This window comes from Scomber scombrus, chromosome 13, assembly GCF_963691925.1.
Source record: "Scomber scombrus chromosome 13, fScoSco1.1, whole genome shotgun sequence".
Lineage (NCBI taxonomy): Eukaryota > Metazoa > Chordata > Actinopteri > Scombriformes > Scombridae > Scomber > Scomber scombrus.
Window position 1 is genome coordinate 23629531 of NC_084982.1, and position 22439 is coordinate 23651969.

The following is a 22439-nucleotide window of genomic DNA, read 5'->3' on the forward strand; positions in this document are numbered from 1 at the left end:
TTACCTTCAAGGTAGTGATCAAAATACTCCAGCTCTGGAAATATATGAACACAGCAAACCATCTTCCTCTAATATGTTTCCTTGACATACAGTTTGCAGTATATTGCCAGTCTATATTATATATAATTACACTGACACTTGACATTTTTCACCTTGTGAAAGTAAAATAAAGAAAGAAAGTACTTACTGACCCTTTGCTTTAAAAACTATTCTGTCTGTGGTAGGACAAGAACGTGTTGGCAGTGATAGCCATCGACAAGATGCTGGAGAGGCTAAAAAAGTCCAATGAGCTTTTGGAAATGATCCTCAAAGGTCTTAATAACTACCTGGAGAAGAAGCGCCTCTATTTTCCTCGGTTCTTTTTCCTGTCCAATGAGGAACTTCTGGAAATCCTCTCTGAGACCAAAGACCCCACAAGGTAACGTTATTAAAATTATGATAATATTTTAATCTATTAATCATTTTCCTGATTACAAGTAGCATCATCAGTTGCTTTGTGTAACTGGACTACCCCCAGTGGTCATGATGAGCAGTATTTTGGCTGGTTGCTAGTAAAATACTTGACTGTCCATCGGTAGCTCACTCAAAGGGAGTCACTGAATGATATTTCCAGTTAACTCAACCCTATAGTTAAAATTAGTCTGTTTAAAGTATTTAGACTACTGCTGAGTATCATTCAAAGATTTTTGATACTGGTATCAATACCTTGACTTTGATACTGATTTCTGAATGCCACATGGGTATTGAGTGGGCATGGGCTTGAACTGGGCAAATTTTGCAGGGCCCAAATTGTTTGAGTAACATGGTCCCCACATGTGAAGCCCACGTCGGCTGACTGTATGAGCCCCATGAGGGATGTAAGTGGGCTAAGCGGATATGGGCAGAAAAAAATTGTATGGGCCCCATATTGTTTCAGAAACATGGGTCCCCCAATGCTAACTCACCAAGTTGGGCCCCACTTGAAGCCCATTTGGGCAAACACAGGTGGGGCCACCATGGAACCTGCCGACAAACCCACGTGGTTCCCATATTGCAGCCCGAATTTAACCCTTATGGGAACCCACATGGACATGGTCACTGGGTAGGTATCAAAAGAATAAAATGTTTTGATACTCCCTAGTATCGAAGCAATTCGGTGTGCACCATAAAAATATGAAAATTTGGTCCGTAATGTAGACAATGATAAACCTAAACCTAAACCAGCTTCTTTACCACAATATGTACTGAAGAAAATGGTGAAAACACTGACCATTTTCCATAATAACATTTTTATAAAAGAGTTTCAGGATGTGAAAGCAACAAATATAAATATAAATATACAACCACTGAAAATAATTGTGGCTTTTATTTCAGCTAGCCATGACAATTGATTATAGCAGCTCTTCATCTTTTTATCTGTACAACTCTCTTGCCTACTTTACCTCCACTGTGGTTCCCACAGAAGACAAGTTTTCACTGATAATCAAGCCATGTCTCATTTCACCCAGGGCATTTGGTTAATAATGAATGTGTTTCCAGAAAAAAAAAAAAAGACGTTGTAGTCTCTTACTCTCTGCTATTTCTCCTGTCCTTTTCACTCTACTGTCCCTGTATTATCTTTTCGTCTGCTGAGAATTCTCATCACATCAGTACAGATACACACAGTCATCAACTCTTCTGTAAAGATCGGATTTCTGTAATAGTGGGTATGCTGTAGATGGCAGTGTAATGTTGGCGAAAATGCTAGTTTGGTTTTTGGATGGTTTTGATTTCTGGTCTCTGGATTACCGGGATGCCTTAAATTTAATGCTGTATTTACTATTAAACCACTTGTTCTTTTTCCTTTTTACAGGCAGGTTTTTGTACACACTGACACAACATTCCTATGACATGAATGCGGCAACAGAAACATACTGATATTTCATATGTCTGTATTTTACTGTACATTATATGCTGACAGTTTTTGCAGCGCAAGAAACATGGCAACAATGGCAACGTGTATTTGAGGATTTTCAGTCAGGATTTAGAGTGCATCATAGCAAAGAGACAGCACTGGTGAATGTCAGAAAATGACCTTCAAATTGCATCCGACAAAGGATTCCTCTCTGTATTTGTTTTGTTAGATCTCAGTGCTGCATTTCACACCATTGACCATCACACCCTATTACAGAGGCTGGAACATTTTATTAGCGTTAAAAGGAACTGCATTAAGCTGGTTTAAGTACTACTTATCAGATCGACTTCAGTTTGCACACGTTAACGATTAATCTTCCTTCCACACATAAGTTATACAGTTATAAGGTTCTATTCTTAGACCAATACTATTTACTTCATATATGCTTTCTGTAGGTAATATTACTCAGAAACACTCCATAAATGGTCATTGTTATGCAGATGATACCCAATTATGTTTAACAATGAAGCCAGATGAAACCAAACAATTAACTTAACTCTAAAGATACTTTAAAGACCCAGATGACTTGTAATTTTCTGCTACTACACCCAGACAAAACTGAAGTCATTGTGCTTGGCCCTAAACACCTATATTTGATCAGGATTTGTTCTTCAACTCCCACATAAAACACATTTCAAGGACTACCTTTTTTCACCTATGTAATATTGCAAAAATCTAGTATAATCTGTCTCAAAAAGATGCAGAAAAACTAGTACATGCATGTGTTACTTCTAGGCTGGATTACTGCAATTCCTTATTATCAGGCTGCCTTAAGAAAAGACTCTCTAAAGGCTCATATACTGACAACAACTTGGAAAGGAGATCATATTTTGCCCATTCCTTGCACCGGCTCCTTCTAAAATTCAGAACATAATTTAAAATCCTTCTCCTCGCCTACAAAGCCCTTAATGGTCAGGTACTATCATATCTCAAAGAGCTCATAGTATCCTGTTACCCCACAAGAACTCCTAGAATGCAGGCTTACTTTTTGGTTCCTAGAGCTTCAAACATTAGATTAGCCTTCAACTATCAGACTCCTCTCCCTATTTCTCTCTCAACACAACTGGTCAAGGCAGATGGCCGCCCACCAAGAACCCGGTTCTGCTCCAGGTTTCTTCCCATTAAAGGGGAGTTTTTCCTTGCCACTGTCGCCAAGTTCTTTCTCATGGGGGAATGTTGAGTAAAATCTAGACCTGCTCTATGTGAAGAGGACCCTAAGATAGCTTCTGTTGTGATTTGGTACTAAATAAATAAACTTTGATTGAAAATCGAAATGGCATGGATGAAGCACTTTAAACAAGAGACTTTTTGTAATGTGCAACATTCAAAAAGAGTTGATAGCAACAATTCATATAAAGTCAATTTATTTATACAGCATATTTAAAACAACACAAGTTGACCAAAGTGCTTCACATGGTTTGAGAAATACAATCAAATGAAAACACATAGTTATGAAGATAGGGAAAATGAATAAAAGGGTAGAAAAAAATAAACAAAAATGGGATTTAAATCCTTAAAAACACAGAATTGCACAAAGAACGAATAATTTATATATATATATATATATAAAAAAAAAAAAAAAAAAAACAAAGTTTGACCATTCACCAAGTAAAAAAATACATTATTATTTCAACTAAGACTGGATTCTGAAAAGCAAAAAAGCACTTAACATGATGTGAACGGGCAAAAAAAAGAAAAACAACAACTGGGAAAGACTGAAAAAGGTTTCACTCAAACATATCTGTCCTGGCAGGCTATCTTTTCTTTTTAAGCCTCCTTGGCTGCCAGTTACATTGATAAAATGTATTGCACTGGCGAGTGAGTCATGAGCACCATTTTCTGGAGGTTTCAGGGATGTAACCGGACTGTATCACAATTCCCCAAATAAGCTCTAACACATTTTAGAATATTTAGTTCCTTAATGGTGAATGAATAGTCAAAAATACTATCATCAAGAAAACCTATGTGATGCAATGAACCTTTAAAGAATAACTTCACACACTATGACATTTTTTTGGGGGTTTAGCATGAAAGTTCATTTTCAACCTTAGAGGCACAGTTTGACAAAATAGTCTGAACTTCCCCTCCTAGTTTTTTTTTTTATCCTTTCTTGAATTATAATCAGCATTCATTTTCTAACCATCAGGAGTCCCCACAATAAGAACATTTTTCATTGTAGAAATAGGGGCCTTCAGTACATAACAGTACAGACATATGTATGGGTGATATTGATCCAAACACATACTGACAATTTACCCCTCGTCTGGTTGGCTGAGCAGGGAAAGCAGCACAGAAGCAGCTGAACATCAACAGCTGTAGTCCTCCGTCATTGTCTACACTAAATTCATTCATATACAGAACTTTTGTGCACCTAGAAGCATTTTGTCAAAGCTCACAACCCCAATACATAATCACATACTTGGGCATTTATCCAGCCAAGTGTAAATAGCTGCACTGGTATAAATGGAAATAGATCTGTGCTATGGTTGTGAGTGTCTTTGTTCATATTGGAAAGCCCATAAAATGTACAGAAGATGGCACTTACTGCGAGAAGGCCTAGTGCAAGATATACTTTGGACATTAGACGAGATACACTGTGCTTTTGACATTACCGAAGTGATTCCAATTTTTTGCCTTCCTCTCCTCCAGGGTGCAGCCTCATCTGAAGAAGTGCTTTGAAGGCATTGCTAGTGTGGTGTTCACTGATGTGCTGGACATCACCCACATGAAGAGCAGTGAGGGCGAAATGGTGCAGCTACTAGACATAATTTCCACTTCCAAAGCCAGAGGCCAGGTGGAGAAGTGGCTTCTGGAACTAGAGAATGGCATGATGGCCTCCCTGCATAAGGTGTTTTGTGAATTGTTATTACACTATTTTTTAAAGCAAATAAGTGCATATTTTTCTTGTGTTGTTCAAATAAGAGAGAGAACACTTTTTTGAATAGAGCCAGTGATGGGATTTTATCTATTGTGTGATTCAGTGTTTGCCACTAAAATTGAGACCACACATGCAGGTCTTCTCCCAATAGCCCGGGGATACAGGAACCAGGGAAATAAAGCCAGTCACTCTTGTGATCCATTGTAGGTAATTGGGGAGGCAATCAAGGCATACCCCAGTGAGCTGAGGATTGACTGGGTGCGTGCTTGGCCGGGCCAGACTGTGCTGTGCGTCTCACAGGTCTACTGGACAAAGGATATCCATGAAGCCATCAATTCAGGACAGAAGGTTATCCACAGTAATAGTGAATTATAGTTTGAATGCCCAGGGTTTGGGTAAGAGGCTTTTTTCATAGTATTTGGGTCTTTGGAAAATATTGAGGCTACAAATCAACTTTTTCCCTCAAGGAAATAGTATTTTCAGAGCCTGATGTGCAACCAAAAAATGTGTCTCTACAGATCTTACTTATGCATACCCTCTGTACATTTACACAAGATGATAAGACATGGTTCTTTGTAGTTTAGGGGAAAAAAACAGATTTTCATACATAATCCCATCAATCCAAAAGCAAGCAAGCATTTTCTTGCCTCTAAACAAATATCTGAAACCCATCATCTACAGTATACTCTGAAGTTGCATGATGACTATATCGAAGTTGTATCTATGGCAACAGTATGATAAACGGCTCAAGCAACATTTAAATGTTTGTGAAGATGAGGTCAACAGGTCTGATTACTCTTGGATTACCTTTTCCACCACAATAAACATGTTACTCACTGTAATGACTTTGAACTATCATCTAATTCAAAGCACTTCAAATTTGAACATAGCGAATGAGGTGATATAGGCTGAACAGCTGGTTTGAATGAGGATTACAAACTATATTAGACCTGTCACATCAAATGAAGAGTGCCTACAGCTCATATTTAGTTGATGTAGTCAGGAGAGGTCTGCTGCCAACCCGTTTGCTGTATAATGCTGTTTTATAATCTAAAAAAAGAACCCATGCATCACAGGATATGTTACAGGGGTTTGACCATTTCACCTTAAAGGGTGAAGATCATGCCCAGGCAGCAATAGCAGAGAGGTGTGGTGTCGCCCTCTCATGGACATTTTGACAGTGATGGACTTAGTAGTTGTTGCAGGGATCAAGCTTGTGACCTTCACTTTATAGATGGGGGTCTTGATAAAGCATTCTGCTTCTGTCTTGATAAACTCCAACATGCTTTACCTTCTATTTAATCATACCTGTCTCCTTCAGGCCCTAGACGCCTACCTGGAGCAGAACAATAGACAGATTGACGACATTGTTGCGCTTGTACGTGGGAAGCTGTCCAAGCAAAACAGGGTGACCCTTGGAGCTCTGGTTGTGCTGGACGTCCATGCCAGGGATGTGCTGGCTACACTGGTGCATAAGGGAATAAGTGACGAGAACGACTTTGAGTGGCTTAGCCAACTGCGCTACTACTGGGTGGTATGTGAAAGAGATAGATGATTCATTTTCTCTCATAATATGTACTCTGTCATTTACTTATTTTAAAATCTGCACCCTGTGTAGGAGAACCACCTTCAGACCAAGATGATCAATGCTGGTTTGCCATATGGTTATGAGTATCTAGGCAACACTCCACGTCTGGTCATTACCCCGCTCACTGACCGCTGCTACCGGTAAGGCAACTACACAACTGTTTAGTTGGAAATTCCTGCCACTAAATGCCCTGTCTGTCTAATGACTCAACAAATCCTATGTTGGAGATACATGGAGGTACATGTATCCCTACACCTATATGTTAATCAATCATCTACTTCATCACTTTGTCCACAAGAACTCTTCCTGCATACTTTCACCGTTTTAAATGATACATTCTCTTCTGCTCTTGTCCATCTTGTAATTTGTATAATTTTAAAGCCACAGTATGTTGTTGCTGAGCTACTGAGGATAAATCCTTATGGATCAGTTTGTTAGAGCATGTGTTTTTCACACTGCTTCCCAGTTAGCCTCTTGGGAAATTTGCCAAGAATTTAAAGATTATTGCTGGAACTTGCTGGCTGTTTGCTGTCTCACTAAGAAGAGGGCCACTCCATCTGGTTTGGCTATGAATGCCAGTTTACTCATCAATGTTTGTAGTCACAGTAACAAAAAGTATGTTGTAATATTCAGATTAAGATAATCTCTCTAAATGATAAAAAATAATAATATATAATATTAGAAAATAAATAAAAATAAGAATATTGTTAAATGATAGAGAGCCACATATAGATCAAATCTATGTGTGAAGTGATATTATATGATATTATATTAAATATTTTATTTGTATCTTCTGTTAAATATTGAACATCATAAAGAAATTACATGTATTTGTATACAGTTTAGTTGCATCATGGTGGCAGATTTTAGAATTTATTCTGGAAATCTTGACAGCAATCATTACTTCACTGACTAGACTGGCTTTTCAGTTTAGTTAATAAATCAAGTCCCTGCATTGCAGTACATTACATCTATTAAAACTGCTCACTTTACAGTATACAGTATATATATATATATATATATATATATATATATATATATATATATATATATATATATATATATATATATATATATATCGAGAGAGAGAGAGAGAAAATGGAGGTTCCAGTGTGTCTTGAAGCTTAGCACTCAATAATGTTACAATAATCTCACAGCTTCAAAAAGCTTCCCTGCAGTGAGAGTCTCAGTCTGCTATGTCAGCAAGCATGAGATAGGGTGGATCTATGTTGACATGTTTCTGCTGATAAAGACAGTAAATTAATTACTAACTTGCCATGAGGTGTTACATTAGCTTTTTCTTTTCTGTTTTCCTCCTCCCTCAGCACTTTGTTTGGTGCCCTCCACCTCCATTTGGGAGGAGCCCCCGAGGGCCCAGCTGGCACAGGGAAAACAGAGACAACCAAAGATTTGGCAAAAGCTGTGGCCAAACAGTGTGTGGTCTTCAACTGCTCTGATGGACTGGACTACATCGCTCTGGGAAAGTTCTTCAAAGTGAGTGCAATTTTCTTACCATGAGTTAAAGGTATACTATACAGGATTTGTTAGTGGGGCGGGACTGAGCTCTACACACACACAGAGTGGACAGCAGTCTGCTGCAGAGCAGAGTCTACAGTGGACAGAATGAAACAGAATTTAATGATACTTGACTGGATTGCAAATGTTCTCTGCCATAACTGTTGAACAAGCAGAACATCAGTGCTTTGTCCACCAATTTTGGAGTTTACTCTTGTCTATGTCGCAACATTTTCATAGAATCCCAAACCCTCCTCGGTATTATTGGCTGGGGGCTACACCCCTGCTGCCCAAAGGTTGAAACCCAGAACACATCAAAAAATTAAGGAAATACAGGCAGAGAGTCTCTGTAGATACATACTCTACTACACACTTCTAGTGGGTCATAATTGATGATGGATTACTTTTGTTGAGCCTCAGTAGGTCTGTGACTGATGGTTAACACACATACATACGCACCAGTGAAATAGGTACACACTTAAAAGCCCCTTTCCTACACACCAGTGAAACCAAGCACATAAAAAAAAAAAGTTTAACTTCTGATAGTGAAACAGAAGTAGATATTCCTCTTCTTCTTCCTCTTCTTTTTGATGGAAGAATGCCAGAAGCAGATACTTCCACCCGGGAATATCTGACTAGCGCAACTATCAGCACTTCAAAGAGTCTGATAAAACAAGGTGACACAGGGGTTTAATTTCCCTCACATTCTTACTTATTAATGTCCCAGAATGGCAAACACACATTTAAACGTCTCTACACAACACTTCAACCTGTCCTTACAAATGTAATGTGGTACAGTTGTTACAAATAGAAATATATGCAGTCAATTCCACATGGACGTTGCTCCTGCCGCAATTTCTGAATTTCAAGATTTGTAGAGTAGCCCCCAGTCAGTGGGCCTTATTCACTGCCTCCTAGTACTGCTGCAGATGATCAATGTCATGTGATTATAGTTCTTTGTGTGTTTTCGGACATGGAGAGCCTCAAGAGCCAGACTAAATGATTGCAAAGAAAAATCACATTTTAGGTCACAGGGAAATTGCTTACACACTACTGACATTTTCTCCCACTTGACACTGACCAACATAGCCCTCACACACACAGGCAAAAGTATTTCATTAATACTATTTAAATTTGCATTAATGCATTAATGCAGTGAAATGTATGTGTGTGTGTGTGTGTGTGTCTGTCCAGGGCCTTTTGTCTTGCGGAGCCTGGGCCTGCTTTGATGAGTTTAACCGCATTGACCTGGAGGTGCTGTCTGTGGTGGCTCAACAGATTCTCACTATACAGAGAGGTTTGTGCTTTTTTTTCTTTTGATCTTTGCATAAGTTGGCAGTCTACCAGGGACAAATTTGGCATATTCTCACTTGTAAAAAACAAAACAAACAGGATTTCGACCACTCAGAAGTGCAGCATTGAGCTTAGGCAATTTGTGTGGGCTGGCTAGCAGAACTTCAAGCAAGCACAGCCGTGTGTCCTCTGTGTGCTTTGGGCGTCAAATTACTTGCATCATAAGATACGAGAGTCAAAGGGGTCTACAGATTTTTTTCAGCCCAGAAACTAAAGTTTGAAGAAGTTAATAGGTTTCTGTAAGGTACTAAACTGCTGATGTTTGAATTCTATTTTAGGACCTCAAGTTTTTCTCATATCAAATCAAAGGATCGAAGGTGTTTTATATTGTACAGAGTCTGCATTTGTATTTGTTTGTGTAGCTGGGTGTGCACAGGCCCATGATATCTATCTAAAATGGGCACGTGAATTTTACATGTACAGAGTGGGCGGACATGGTGTTTACAAATATGCTTCTCAAAGTGTTCATAATACAAAATGGAGTTAGATGGAGTTAGCACCCTTTAAGTTTGATTACAGTTATATATGTTAAGTGTTGTAAAACTGCAGAGGGAATATAGAGCAGAGCACAGTGATTGTTTTTCAGCCTTTAATAGTGCAGACACTAATGTGCCTAATTTGTCTTGATCAAAGTTAAGATGCACAAAGGGATAAAGCAGATAAATATTGTATAACTGCCTTTGTGTGTGTCCAGGAATCGCTGCCCATAGTGAGATGCTGCTGTTTGAGGGGACGGAGCTAAGACTGAACCCCTCCTGTGCTGTCTTCATTACTATGAATCCTGGCTACGCTGGTCGCTCTGAGCTACCGGACAACCTCAAGGTATCATGTTTTTCTCCAAAAAGAATTACAGAGATTCAGAGAATTACGCAGATTACAACACTGCGTTTGAGGTGCATTAACATACATAATTTAGGAGTTTGAATTAAATTTGGGAAATCAGCATGTTCTGTTACTTGACTAAAAAATAGTTAAAAATACAAGCCTGTTTTATGCATGTCTCCAAACATTCCTGATTTATAAAACAGGAACAGTCTGATAAAAAAAAAAAAAAACTTGTTTCCATTCAACAAAACTATCTTTTCTCACCAGGCTCTGTTCAGGACAGTGGCTATGATGGTACCAGACTATGCGATGATAGCAGAGATTGTGCTTTACTCATGCGGCTTTGTAACTGCACGGCCCCTGTCGGTGAAAATTGTGGCCACTTATCGACTGTGTTCGGAGCAGCTGTCGTCACAGCATCACTACGACTACGGAATGAGGGCTGTAAAGTCTGTGCTGACTGCCGCTGGAAACCTCAAGGTATCTCAAAACAGAGTCACTTTGATATAATGGGATTCTTTGTTATTTTTTCCATTCATAATGCCATTATGAGCATGTTGTTATTGTGACAGTTTTGAGCATTTTAATGAGAGTAGAACAGCGCTATTGATCATTCAGCTAAAGGACATATAAAAGGAAAAGAAGCCTAATTGGGGTGCAACATTTCTCAGCTCTTGTTTGGTTTCTGTTGCTGAAAGTAAATTAAAAGGCAAACATGCACATAGCTGAGTGAAATTTCTTACCTCAGCTTCAAAACAGATTTGGTTACATTTTTAATGCAGAGGAAGCAAATTTGTTGCAAATTTGTTTGGGTTACAAATGGTAGTAGTTCTATTTGTACTGTTTGGATTGTAAAATTAGTATCCACTCTATATGAGTAATTTTTCACACTTATTTAGGAATCTAAGCATTGGCCTAATTCTTCCTATTTCCCAAACACAACATGGCAAAGAAAGGAAAGAGCTGTTAGCACCTTTTTATACAAACATTGCACATGCCACTATGTTGGTGACATAATGCATAGATTTTTTTCATCAGGTATTTTATTTTATTTTTATTTTTACTTGGAAATACTGTTGTGTCAATTTTAAATTTCCCCCTAGGGGGATCAATAAAGTTACCCTATACCCATGACCCCTGACACACTAACCTTTCTAACTGATTTTTGATAAATAATCATCAGTAATGTGGATATAATGACTAATTGGATAAAGGCAAATAATAACAGTCTGTTAAGCTCAGCAAATTACATTTTTACTGTAATGCAGCCTTTAAAAGCAGGAAAAGACAACACTAATTCCATATCACGATTTTACGATATTCAAAACCTAAGATGACATCTATACAATATCAAAATATTGATATAATATCAATTTATTGCCCAGCCCTAGTTTAGACCTCTAGTTGTAGCTGCTATCTGGTGTCTCCTCTTAAATTGAATGGTTGTGATTGTCTGCCACATGTGACACAGAGAGACTTTATAGTAAAATTTGTCTTCATAAACCTCCATAAATCACCTGCTTCTCATTACACGTCTGTTCCAATTGTTTTTTTCATTGTCTGCCTTTTTTTCTCCTGTTTTCCTCCTCTCCTTTTCTCCATGGGCGTGAATTTGTTGCACTGCAGCTCACTTTTCCAGAGGAGAATGAAGACACCCTGTTGCTGAGATCCATTATTGATGTCAATCTGCCCAAGTTCCTGTCTCATGATCTGAAGCTATTTGAGGTGAGACAGAGTGGAGCTCCTCCTGTCTTGATTAATGGAGCGATGCACATCAACTGATGTCAGCCCATGTTTATTCCAGTCAGTTCATCTGGAGCCACGATGCACAGGGACAATTTAAGTCTGTTTGAGTCAGACCAGTTCACTGGAGTATATGTGTGTGTATACCTTGTCGTCCCCCAGCAGATTTCTCTGTGAATGTGTGTATGCATGTGAGTAAGTTTGTGTGTTGGTTTACATTGTATGTTGTGTTTATATTCATGTATTGTGATGCTTTATTCTACCACATTATGCCTCTCCAACAACTTTATCTCTCCATCTCAGGGTATCACCTCTGACCTCTTCCCCGGGGTCCAACTCCCAAAACGAGATTACAGCGTTCTGATGGAGGCCATCAAAGAAAACTGCCAGCGCATGAACCTGCAACTCACCGAGTTCTTTGCTGAGAAAATACTGCAGGTCTATGAGATGATGATAGTTAGGCACGGTTTTATGCTGGTGGGAGAACCCTTTGGAGGAAAGACCAGTTCCTACCGCGTGCTATCGGCAGCCCTTCACGACGTTTGTGAAAAGGTATGGTACACAAGTGCAGTGCTCGAAATCCTTGACAGCTGGTATCAAGATATAATAGCTGCAAATGCCTACTGTAATGATTGGAGAGGTAGAAGCGGAGAAGGAACAATAACAGAAAAAGGCAGGTGAGGCCTATGTTGGATGTCAGCCCGCTATATTTCTTGATTCCTTACGAGGCACAAATTCTTGATCAATAGCTACGTTAAACCACTTTATTTTCTTGGTTGCATTCCTGAAGTTGTCCTTGGGGTCCAACCCATCTATTACCTCTGTGTCAGGTATTGACCAGGTCAATCTGTCAGAAATAAAAAAGAAGGCTTATTTTCAGATGGTTGACCATGCATTTTTTAATTGGATTTTATTATGAATTTCGAAGGAGTTTCCTGAGTCCTTGGGACATAAAACGCTCAATTTGTAAAAAATCATAAACCTTCATGTCAAGTAAAAAATATGTGTTACGCTCAATATCCAAGGCTTATCTGAGCTACATGTTTGTTTCAAGTAAACACATCCATCCAATTTGTCAGAGCTATAGTCTTTGTTTAGTAGTTATCGATCTCACAGCGACGAGCAGAACTGGCTTGTTGTATTTACATGGCTGAGAGGGCTGAGAAGCATCCCACCAAGGAGACAGATGAAGGCCTGCTGATGGAACGCCTGTGAATGCCACATTTATCATCGTCATCCATGTCGCTGCACATCCACTGATCACGTCCAACCCCCCCCTCGCCTCTTTCTTTTCTTTTCTGTTGTTGTTTTCTTTTTTTCTTAGCAGCTCGCTCCCTCATTGTTTTTAACTCAGACTGACACCTTGTCTGAAAAGTCCTTTGTTGCAGTTTTTTGCTTCTCTTCCTCAGTTAGCAGAAGTTTTGTCATACTGACAGTAATCTTCGAGGCAATTTACGAGTCTTGGCTGAGACAAGTGGCTGAAATGACTGGTTCATCACGCTTATTGAGACAGTTTTCTTTGTTTTGCCATCTTCTCATAACAACCCCCTATCCTGTTAAGTAAAGAAGTCTTATGTGTGTTTATAAATATAAAACTGAGGCATGAATGTTATTTTATATATGAATTTTGTAATGGATTTCTTATGTATATGATCCATGGTACTTTTGGGATATATAACCATGCATTTATCTATATATAAGGAAATGTGTGTACATTTTCACTGTATTATTACGTCCATTAAGTATATATTATTATAAATGTGTTGTGTATGTTATGCACATAGGGATTTATTCAAAGACTAATGTACAAAGGGTTGGTGTGATGAGCTAATGCTTCAGCCTACATGTTTTCGGTCAGAAACTGCTTTTTTTGGGTTTGTCACTGTTTTTAAGGGAGATGAGGAAAACAAGGAGATTTTTCATTTTATTTATTTACATGTGTATTTGAGTTGCTTACATTAAAAAATGACCAAGCTAAACTAAATTATATATACAGTATGTGGATATGCAGTATAGTATATAGAAGATTTTAGCTGTATATGTACACATCTAATTTTTATTTGTCTGTGCACCCTTTAAAAAAAAATCAGTTTATGATATTTCTTGGAATACAGCTTCTATCTCTTTATATTTGTGAACCACCAGGGTCAAATGGAGGAGAACCAGGTGCAGATCACAGTTATAAACCCCAAATCCATCACAATGGGCCAGCTATATGGCCAGTTTGACCCCATCTCTCACGAGTGGTCCGATGGCATCCTCGCTGTCAGCTACAGAACCTTCGCTGCCTCGCAGGTAAGATGACTTCCCATGAGTATGCTGCTGAATTCCTGGAGAGTACCGTGGTCAAAACACATTTAGGTTCAGACTCAATCATCAAACACCCAAACAAACTGACAATATTGCAGCATGTCAGATCTGCGACATGCTCCTTTAGACCCTCACACAAATGAACATGTACACGCCTGAGAGCTGTGCAGTGCAGGCTGTATAACCTTATCATTCAATCAATCAATTCATTTTTATTTATATAGCACCAAATGACAAAAAAAGTAATCTCAAGGCGCTTTACACCTACAACAGGTCTAGTCCGTACTCTTATTCTATATAAATCCAGTATTTTAGCACAATGTGCAATCTACAGTGCTGTGCAAAAGTCTTAGGCCACCATTAGATTTGTTGTTTTAGCAATGCTATAGTGACCATATATAATTATTTCTCAGTCTTTTCATTAGAATACAAGCAGAAAAAAACAAACAGGAAATGTGTATGCAGTATTAAAAAAACTGAAAAAACTGCTTCTATAGGCTAAAGTGGAAAGTTGGGCGGGGCAATATATTGATATTATATCGATATCATGATATGAGACTAGATATCGTCTTAGATTTTGGATATCGTAATATTGCGATATGTCATCAGAGTTGTCTTTTCCTGGTTTTAAAGCTGCTTAAAGTAAAATATATAATTTTCTGAACTTACCAGACTGTTTCTAGCTGTTTTGTTTTGTACCCTTTACCCACTTTGTCATTATATCCACATTACTGGTGATTATTTACCAAAAATTTCATGGTGTAAATGTTTTGTGAAAGCATCAAGAATCATCTCTACAATATTGTTGCAATATCGATATCGAGGTATTTGGTCTAAAATATCCTGATATTTGATTTTGTCCATATCGCCCAGCCCTAGTGGAAAGTATTTAGTGTGACCTCCCTTTACACATGAACAATAGCAGGAACCTGGCTCTATTAAACCTACATGGAATGGAACCTTAATTAATAATAATAATGTTTACTAATTAATGTTAAATGTTGTGTTCATATTTCCTGTATTTTCTGTATGTTTGGTGGTGGCCTTACACGTTTTCACTGTCTATACAAATAACATTCAACATATACTGTATGTATATGTAAGTATGTAGCTAAAAATGCAGCTTTCAGACTATTTTAGAGCATGGTCAGAGTTAAACTGCACAGCCTTGCTATAAAACACATTTAAGCAATCCACCTGATTTCAGTCAACATCATTTATTACACCTCCCTTTGGATGGTGGAAAGTGAATCACTATCGGCGACTTTAGGGGGTGACATCACTTATCAACTGCAAACATCCGAAAGCAGATGAACATTTAAAAAAAAGATATTTCTCTTAGGAGCAAGCAGTGTACCCCAGTATGTTTGCGTCTGTCATACTGTAAGCCTCTGCTCAGGAACAGCTGGATCACAGTTGGTCTGGTTCCTTTTTTATGTGAGCTTCTTGCATTTTAACTACGTGTCAAACTGGGCACCCGACATTAGTGATTCTTGAAGGAGCAGTCTGTAGCTGTGAGAAACTTATTTTTTTCTCCTCAGGAGTGAGAGCATCATTACTACTCAATGGTCACATTTACATTTATAATGTAAAAATAAGTCATATAACACATACTGTAATTACACACATAATTCTCATTTATGTCTATATTATGCGTCTGAATGTTGTCAAATCTGTGTGTTTTGAATCCCAGACATGATTTTATCTTAACATAATATGTTAGCAGGATTTGGGTATAAAATGAATGGCTACTACAATAAAATGAACATAATATGCTGTCACGCAAATTTGACCTTCTTATTGAACTATTTTACAGGAATTTTTCAGGGATTTCATTAAACCTCAAAAGGTAACAGGTGACGGTTAACTTCAGGGGGTTTGAAGATCTGTTACTGTTAACTTGTCATATGGCTGGATGAGTATTACAATAGTAGTAGTAATTGTTTGTCTCTAAAATCTCTGAAAGTGACTCAGTTCCCTCAAACACGTTTTTACTGGTGTTACCATCAACAGCAAATTTGATTTCACTTTCCATCAACAGTAACAGTTTTGTGTGTTTGGTTGTGAGCTGTCAGGGGACTGCATCTATAAACTACAAGTGAGACTGGTGTGACAGCAGATTCTGCTGCAGCAAGCTGTTAAATCCTTTTTTCTGGCGATTCAGTCAACTACTTTTAGCTACAGTAGCTAGATAGCTCATATTTTGTAATTGGATAATCCATCCATCAGTTTTCTGCTACATATCTGAATCCAGGTGGCATTGATTGATTCATCATATTATTAGAAATAATTGATACATACAGCTAGAAAGCACTGAAAATGTGATATACATATCAATAACTTATTGTCCATACTGGTTTTCTTGTTTTCTGTCATTCTTTAACCGGTATGACTGGGGAAAAGGTATTAAATTACATTCTATGTAACCTTATTTCATATGAGCAGAGGTGTAACATACAGTAAAAGTCAAAGATTTGGACACACACTTCAAGTGAATGTGAAGGTGTTCAAACGTCTGATGCTGTACTCAGATGTTTAATGCTATAGGAGGCAGTGCAGCGAGATGATGACACTGAGAAGCATTTTCGTCTACTGAGTCTCAGTTTATGAGTTTAGGATGCATCAGTGTACAATAGGCATGACATAACAATTAGTTGCGGGCTGATGGAAAGAAGGGCTCTGATGACAGGGTAAAAAAAAAAGAAACATTTTGCTGTCTTGTTAAATTTAGATCTTTAATAACTCTCTTTCATACAGACACACATACACAATAGACTCATAGTGATTTACAGATGGCAGGGGAGGAATGTCATAATGGAAAATCATTTGTTCGCCCTTTTCTCAAATTGTTTCTAAATGAACTTATCATTTTAAAAATTGTCTCTGAATATAAAGTTGTCGTTTTACAAATTGTTTTTTTGTCAATGAATAAGGAGCGTGAGAAATGACAGTCGAGGCAGTACACACTGATGCAATGAAAATAGAAAACGAGAACAAGGCTCGTCTTAATGCAGTTTCAGAAAAGTAATTTCCCTCTCTGGAAATGAAAAAAAAAAAGTTATTTGTTTTTCTCCCTTTTTTTTCTGAACCACATTTTAGTAAGCAATGTTGTTTGTGTTCTAATCTGGAGTCAGCAGCAATGGTACGTAGTGTATTATGCTCTCTATACATTTTTTTTTCTTTCTCCAATGCCAACGTTCTCTGTCAGATCATTATATTACAGCATACTCACTTCCCTCTCGAGCACCAGATGGCCCCAGCCCAGGCATCTCCATTTGTTTATATTACAACAAATCAATTTAAAGCACAGCTCTAGCCAACCCATTTAACTGGAGAATTGACGCTTCTTGTAAACCTCCCTTATGACAGTGTAGGTGTTAATTTCATTCATTTAGCAAACATTCTTCATTTATTGTAGATTATAATGCATCATAATAATATATTGTGACCTTGAAAGGATGCCCAGGGATTTCTTTTCAGTGTTAAATAAATGAATATAGTATGTGAATGATTGCATAACAGAATAGTAGAATATACTGTAAGATCTTCTTGTGCACTTTTGAACTCTTCTAGACTTTAAAGCTCCATTATACTCTGTATATTTTAGCACTGTAGGAGCAAAACTGCTTGGTTTAGCTTGTGTCCTCATCATTTAATTCTATCGTCCAATCTATTTCTCTGTCTTGTCAGAACAGTATCTATCATCTGTCCTTCTCTCTGTCAAACTGTCTAACACCCTCTATATCAGGTTAAAAATAATAGTACCGAGCTCTATTTTTCTTCATGTATTTGATATGGTCATTATTTATCTTTTTGTTTGCCGAAATAAATAAAGATGATATGCCTGCAGGTAACCGCTGCGGCTGATATTGGTGATGACCTTTTCTTTTGACATATACAATTGTGCTACATATTATGATGAAAATGCTCCTTCAAGGTTTTCCGTAATCCTATTTCTTGTGTCTCTCAGAGCCCTGACAGAAAATGGCTTATCTTTGATGGCCCGGTGGATGCAGTGTGGATCGAGAATATGAACACAGTGCTGGACGACAACAAGAAGCTGTGTCTCATGAGTGGTGAGATCATTCAGATGTCTCCGTCAATGAGCCTCATCTTTGAGCCCATGGACCTGGAGGTGGCATCACCAGCCACGGTGAGAAACATCTTCACTTTCCTGTATCCTGCGTGCCCAGTTTCATAATTTCTGGGTATAGCTCCACACAAAACCTATTTTCACTGTGGGATGGAACACTCACTGTTCTTATTTAAAAACCATACCATTTTTGTACACATGCTAGTTTTATTACATTATAACATGAAGCCCCCAGGAACAGTGCCAGGCTTTGAAGTCAATTTGAAAGAGCAGCTGAACTATGAAATTACATCACCTGATGCTATTGGGCCCAAATAATTTCCTACACAATGTGAAAGAGGCATCTGTAAATAAGTGTATAAATATTTGTAAATGTCACAAACCATGCAGAATGACATTTTGGTTCGATTCGGTTTGATCACACTTCCAGAGAAGCTGCACGATTAGATCGTTTTATCCTCATTCAAATTAGCCAGAGGGCTAAACCGGAAGTAGCCGGCTCGGCCAGCAGAGGTTGCTAGTGCCCTTGCTCCATGGACCCAATGATGCAGAAGCAAAGTGGAGGAGAAAGAACGAGAAGAACACTAAGCAGCTTTCATAGGAATGAGCGGGGCCCCGCCTCCAACACTGCATCAAGTTCTCTTTAGACATCCATGTGTAACATAGTGCTGCTGTAGCTCTGACTAAATTAAGTTACTTACTCTGGTTCCTACAACATTATGGGATTAAAATATCTGCAGCTGGAAAAAGAAATGTGTGCTCTTACAGTATTACAGTATATTATCTTATCATCCTTCCAATTACACATATGCTCTCACTCATAATATCGTCCAAGCCTGTGTTTATTATACAGTAGTTCCACCCCACACTGAGAAGGCATTTTTCCAGGCCTTTCAATGATATTCGTGGACATTTCCAACTTAGACTCTTACAAATGCAGTCAAACATCAAAATGAGCAACAGAGAGGCGGCACAAATCTCCAGTCCTTCTTCATTAACTCTCCAATCCTTGTGTAGGTATTTGGCATCACAGAGAAAAGTTTTTTTTAAATTATTCTTTTCCTTAATATTCTTTGTTGTGAGGCAGCAACAAAGGCTCTTGCTTGCACTATATAGATATCTTTGAAAAAACACCTTTGCATCTCCCTGGCTTTACTTTTTTATTAAACAGGCTTCTGTTTTTGAATATATGTAGCCTGGCATCAGTTTCTTTCATCAGTGCTTTCACAGTGAATTCCCCCCACTTTGTGCCTGGTGCCTATTTATGTGTTTTTTGATCTTTCTCTTTCTTTCTTTGTCCATGAAAGTTATTTTCCTCCCTTTTTATTTTTCTCTCTCTGTTGTATCTTCATGCCTCTTAGCTATTGCTCATATGTCTTCACCTGTCTCTGCTCATCTTTCTTCTTTTCCTCTAATTTTGTGAAGCTAAAAAGCTAAAAGCTTCCTTAGGTGAGACTTGATTTAATTAAAAAGCTACTATTAAGGAAGACGCTGTATCTACTGTCTACTACTACTACTACTACTACTACTACTACTAGAATATGATGTGTATGATGTACAGAATATGACATATTGTAAATGTCAGGTTTCATTCAATTAGGGTTGAAGCTAAAATGGTGGTTCAGTGAGATACATCAAGTTGGTAACTTTTATTCTTTATGTTTCCTGAACGTTCACTTTGGATTTTCATTATAAAGGGATCTATTTACAGTATGACCTTTACATACAGGAGGAATAATCTCAAATATTAACATCCAAAAATGTTGATATGAGCGTTGTTTTAAGACAGACTTGAAAAAAAATGTAAGCCTATCCTTTTTGAATGAATTCACTTCGTAAGTGCCAGTGCTTTAGATGTGTGTTTTCAGATGTGATTTCAGACATAAATGTTTGTGGCAGGTGTCTCGTTGTGGAATGATCTACATGGAGCCACATATGCTGGGCTGGCGGCCCGTTTTGCTGTCCTGGCTCAACACTCTGCCCACCACAGTCAATGCCACGCACAAAGACCTTATCACAGCCCTTTTTGACCGCGTACTGCCAGCCTGCCTGCAACTCATTCGGAAAGCCACCAAGGTGCTGAATATCCCCAGAATACTGGCAATATGCAAATGAATATTACATTGTTTGTGCTTAAGGGTTTTTGTTTTTGGTTAGCATATAATGAACATGTAGATTTTCATAACAAAAATGCATTAATATTACATTGATTTATGTATAGTACTGCCTACATGTTTTTGTAGAAAAGTTTTAGAGTTTTAGAATATTTAAATATTTGTGTTACTTTAATATAACAAAGTTTCTTGATTGAGAACTTGTAAACTGTGTTAACTTTGTAATGAGTTCTGGGCCCAATAGTGCACTGAACCAACACTTACATATGTGTTGTCTTGTCTTACATGGTTTCAGGAGCTGTCCCCGACCTCTGACACCAATCTAGTCAAATCCCTGATGAATCTTATGGACTGCATGATGGATGAGTTTCATGATGAACCAAACATGAAGAGCATGTCTGATACAGATATTTGCTCCTGGTTGGAGGTTTGTGTTTGGACTCACTTTTACTACTGCTATTATTATTATCACTACTACTGCTACTATTACTACTACCACTACTACCACTACTATCACTATTACTACTACCATTACTACTACTACTACCACTACTACTACTACTACTACCACTAATACCACTACTACTACCACTACTACCACTACTACCACTACTACTACTACTACTACCACTAATACCACTACTACTACTACCACTACTACCACTATTACTACTACCACTACTACTACCACTACTACTACTACTCCTACTACTACTACCACTACTACTACTACTACCACTACTACCACTACTACCACTACCACTACTACTACTACTACTACCACTACTACTACTATTGCTACTACTAATACTAATACTATTACTACTACTAATACAAAATGAATTATAATACAACCACTGTATAATGAGCTACTGTAACCCCACAATTTGACCTAGTGTCATGGAAGCAGTCCACTACATATAAAATACACTTCCCACTCGCACAGGTCTCAAAACATCTGTTCCTGTTTCATGAGATATAAATATCAAACATCGACTTGTCTGATGCAACATTCGGTGTTCTTGTCAAAATTAGTAGTTACAGTACCAACAAAAAACAAGAGCTTAGTGTCAACTCACATTTCATTATCTTATGTTTGCTGACCTTAAACATACATGTATTTTCTATGCCTTTATGAGAGGAAATAACTAGTAAATAGTCTATTTTTACAAATCATGATTAATCCATATAACATTGCAATAAGGCAAACAAATTGAGAGAGTGTGTCTGATAAAATAATAAAATGGCACTGTCAAGTTTTGTTTTGGTTTGCATTGATGTTGTAAACCTCTGGTTTTGCTTGTGAAAGCAGAACAAAAATTATTATGGAGTCTTTCAATATCACTCAACATGTGTCAGACACTACTCATAAATGTGGCCATACATTGGATTTTGGATCTGATTTATCGTCTTTGGTTTTAAGGGATATTTTTATCTTTGATCTGTCTGTGTTTTATGTAAACAGAAGTGATGTAAGTTGACATATGTTATGATTTTGGGTTTGGGTGTAGCAATATGGCTCAAAGGTTCCCCCTAGAAAATGTAATGGTCAAAAGCCCCCAGCTTAAAATTTGATATATGTATCAAACTTATCCATCACCCCTTCATATTATAATGTGAGAAATAATCTTCAGCTATACTGTGAATTGTATAGTTTATTGCATACACCATATTGAAAAACAAAAATATATGGCTAAGATAACTGACATTTAAAAGGGAACATTTGACAGTTCTTTTCTATTAGCCTGACCAAATTATTTTTCAGGTTAATTCAACCTGATGCTGAATTTTCAGCTTAAAAAACACAACACCACGCAAAAAAACTTTGCATTGCTCATTAAACACAGATCAAAAACAACTCAAATACAACATGTACCAAAGACCCTGCTTTCTCCCTGTTAAATACACTGTGCTAATCAGGTCTCCATACAGGTCCATAAAGAGTGGAAAAGTTTTAGCAGATGAGCCATTTCTGCCTCCTGCGTGTGTTCCAATTGATTTTTTTTTTTGCTTCTGAATTATGTCTTTTGAAAGCAGTGCTATTATCCCCCTGTGGCAACATTGCACTGATGAATGCTTTTCAACCC

At 37.8% G+C, this 22439-nt stretch overlaps 1 protein-coding gene across 1 annotated transcript in view; it reads left to right on the plus strand.

The window, feature by feature from the left end:
- The window catches only part of dnah7 (dynein, axonemal, heavy chain 7), an 83795-nt gene that overhangs the window by 17328 nt on the left and 44028 nt on the right, over positions 1-22439 (plus strand). Inside the window, exons 19-33 of the mRNA XM_062431326.1 lie at positions 225-418; positions 4583-4781; positions 5019-5159; positions 6133-6345; positions 6430-6539; positions 7725-7893; positions 9109-9211; positions 9962-10089; positions 10360-10572; positions 11719-11817; positions 12139-12387; positions 13981-14130; positions 18116-18298; positions 20138-20314; positions 20648-20779. Coding sequence (XP_062287310.1) covers positions 225-418; positions 4583-4781; positions 5019-5159; positions 6133-6345; positions 6430-6539; positions 7725-7893; positions 9109-9211; positions 9962-10089; positions 10360-10572; positions 11719-11817; positions 12139-12387; positions 13981-14130; positions 18116-18298; positions 20138-20314; positions 20648-20779 — 2460 coding nt within the window. The remainder of the gene's footprint in view (positions 1-224; positions 419-4582; positions 4782-5018; positions 5160-6132; positions 6346-6429; positions 6540-7724; positions 7894-9108; positions 9212-9961; positions 10090-10359; positions 10573-11718; positions 11818-12138; positions 12388-13980; positions 14131-18115; positions 18299-20137; positions 20315-20647; positions 20780-22439) is intronic.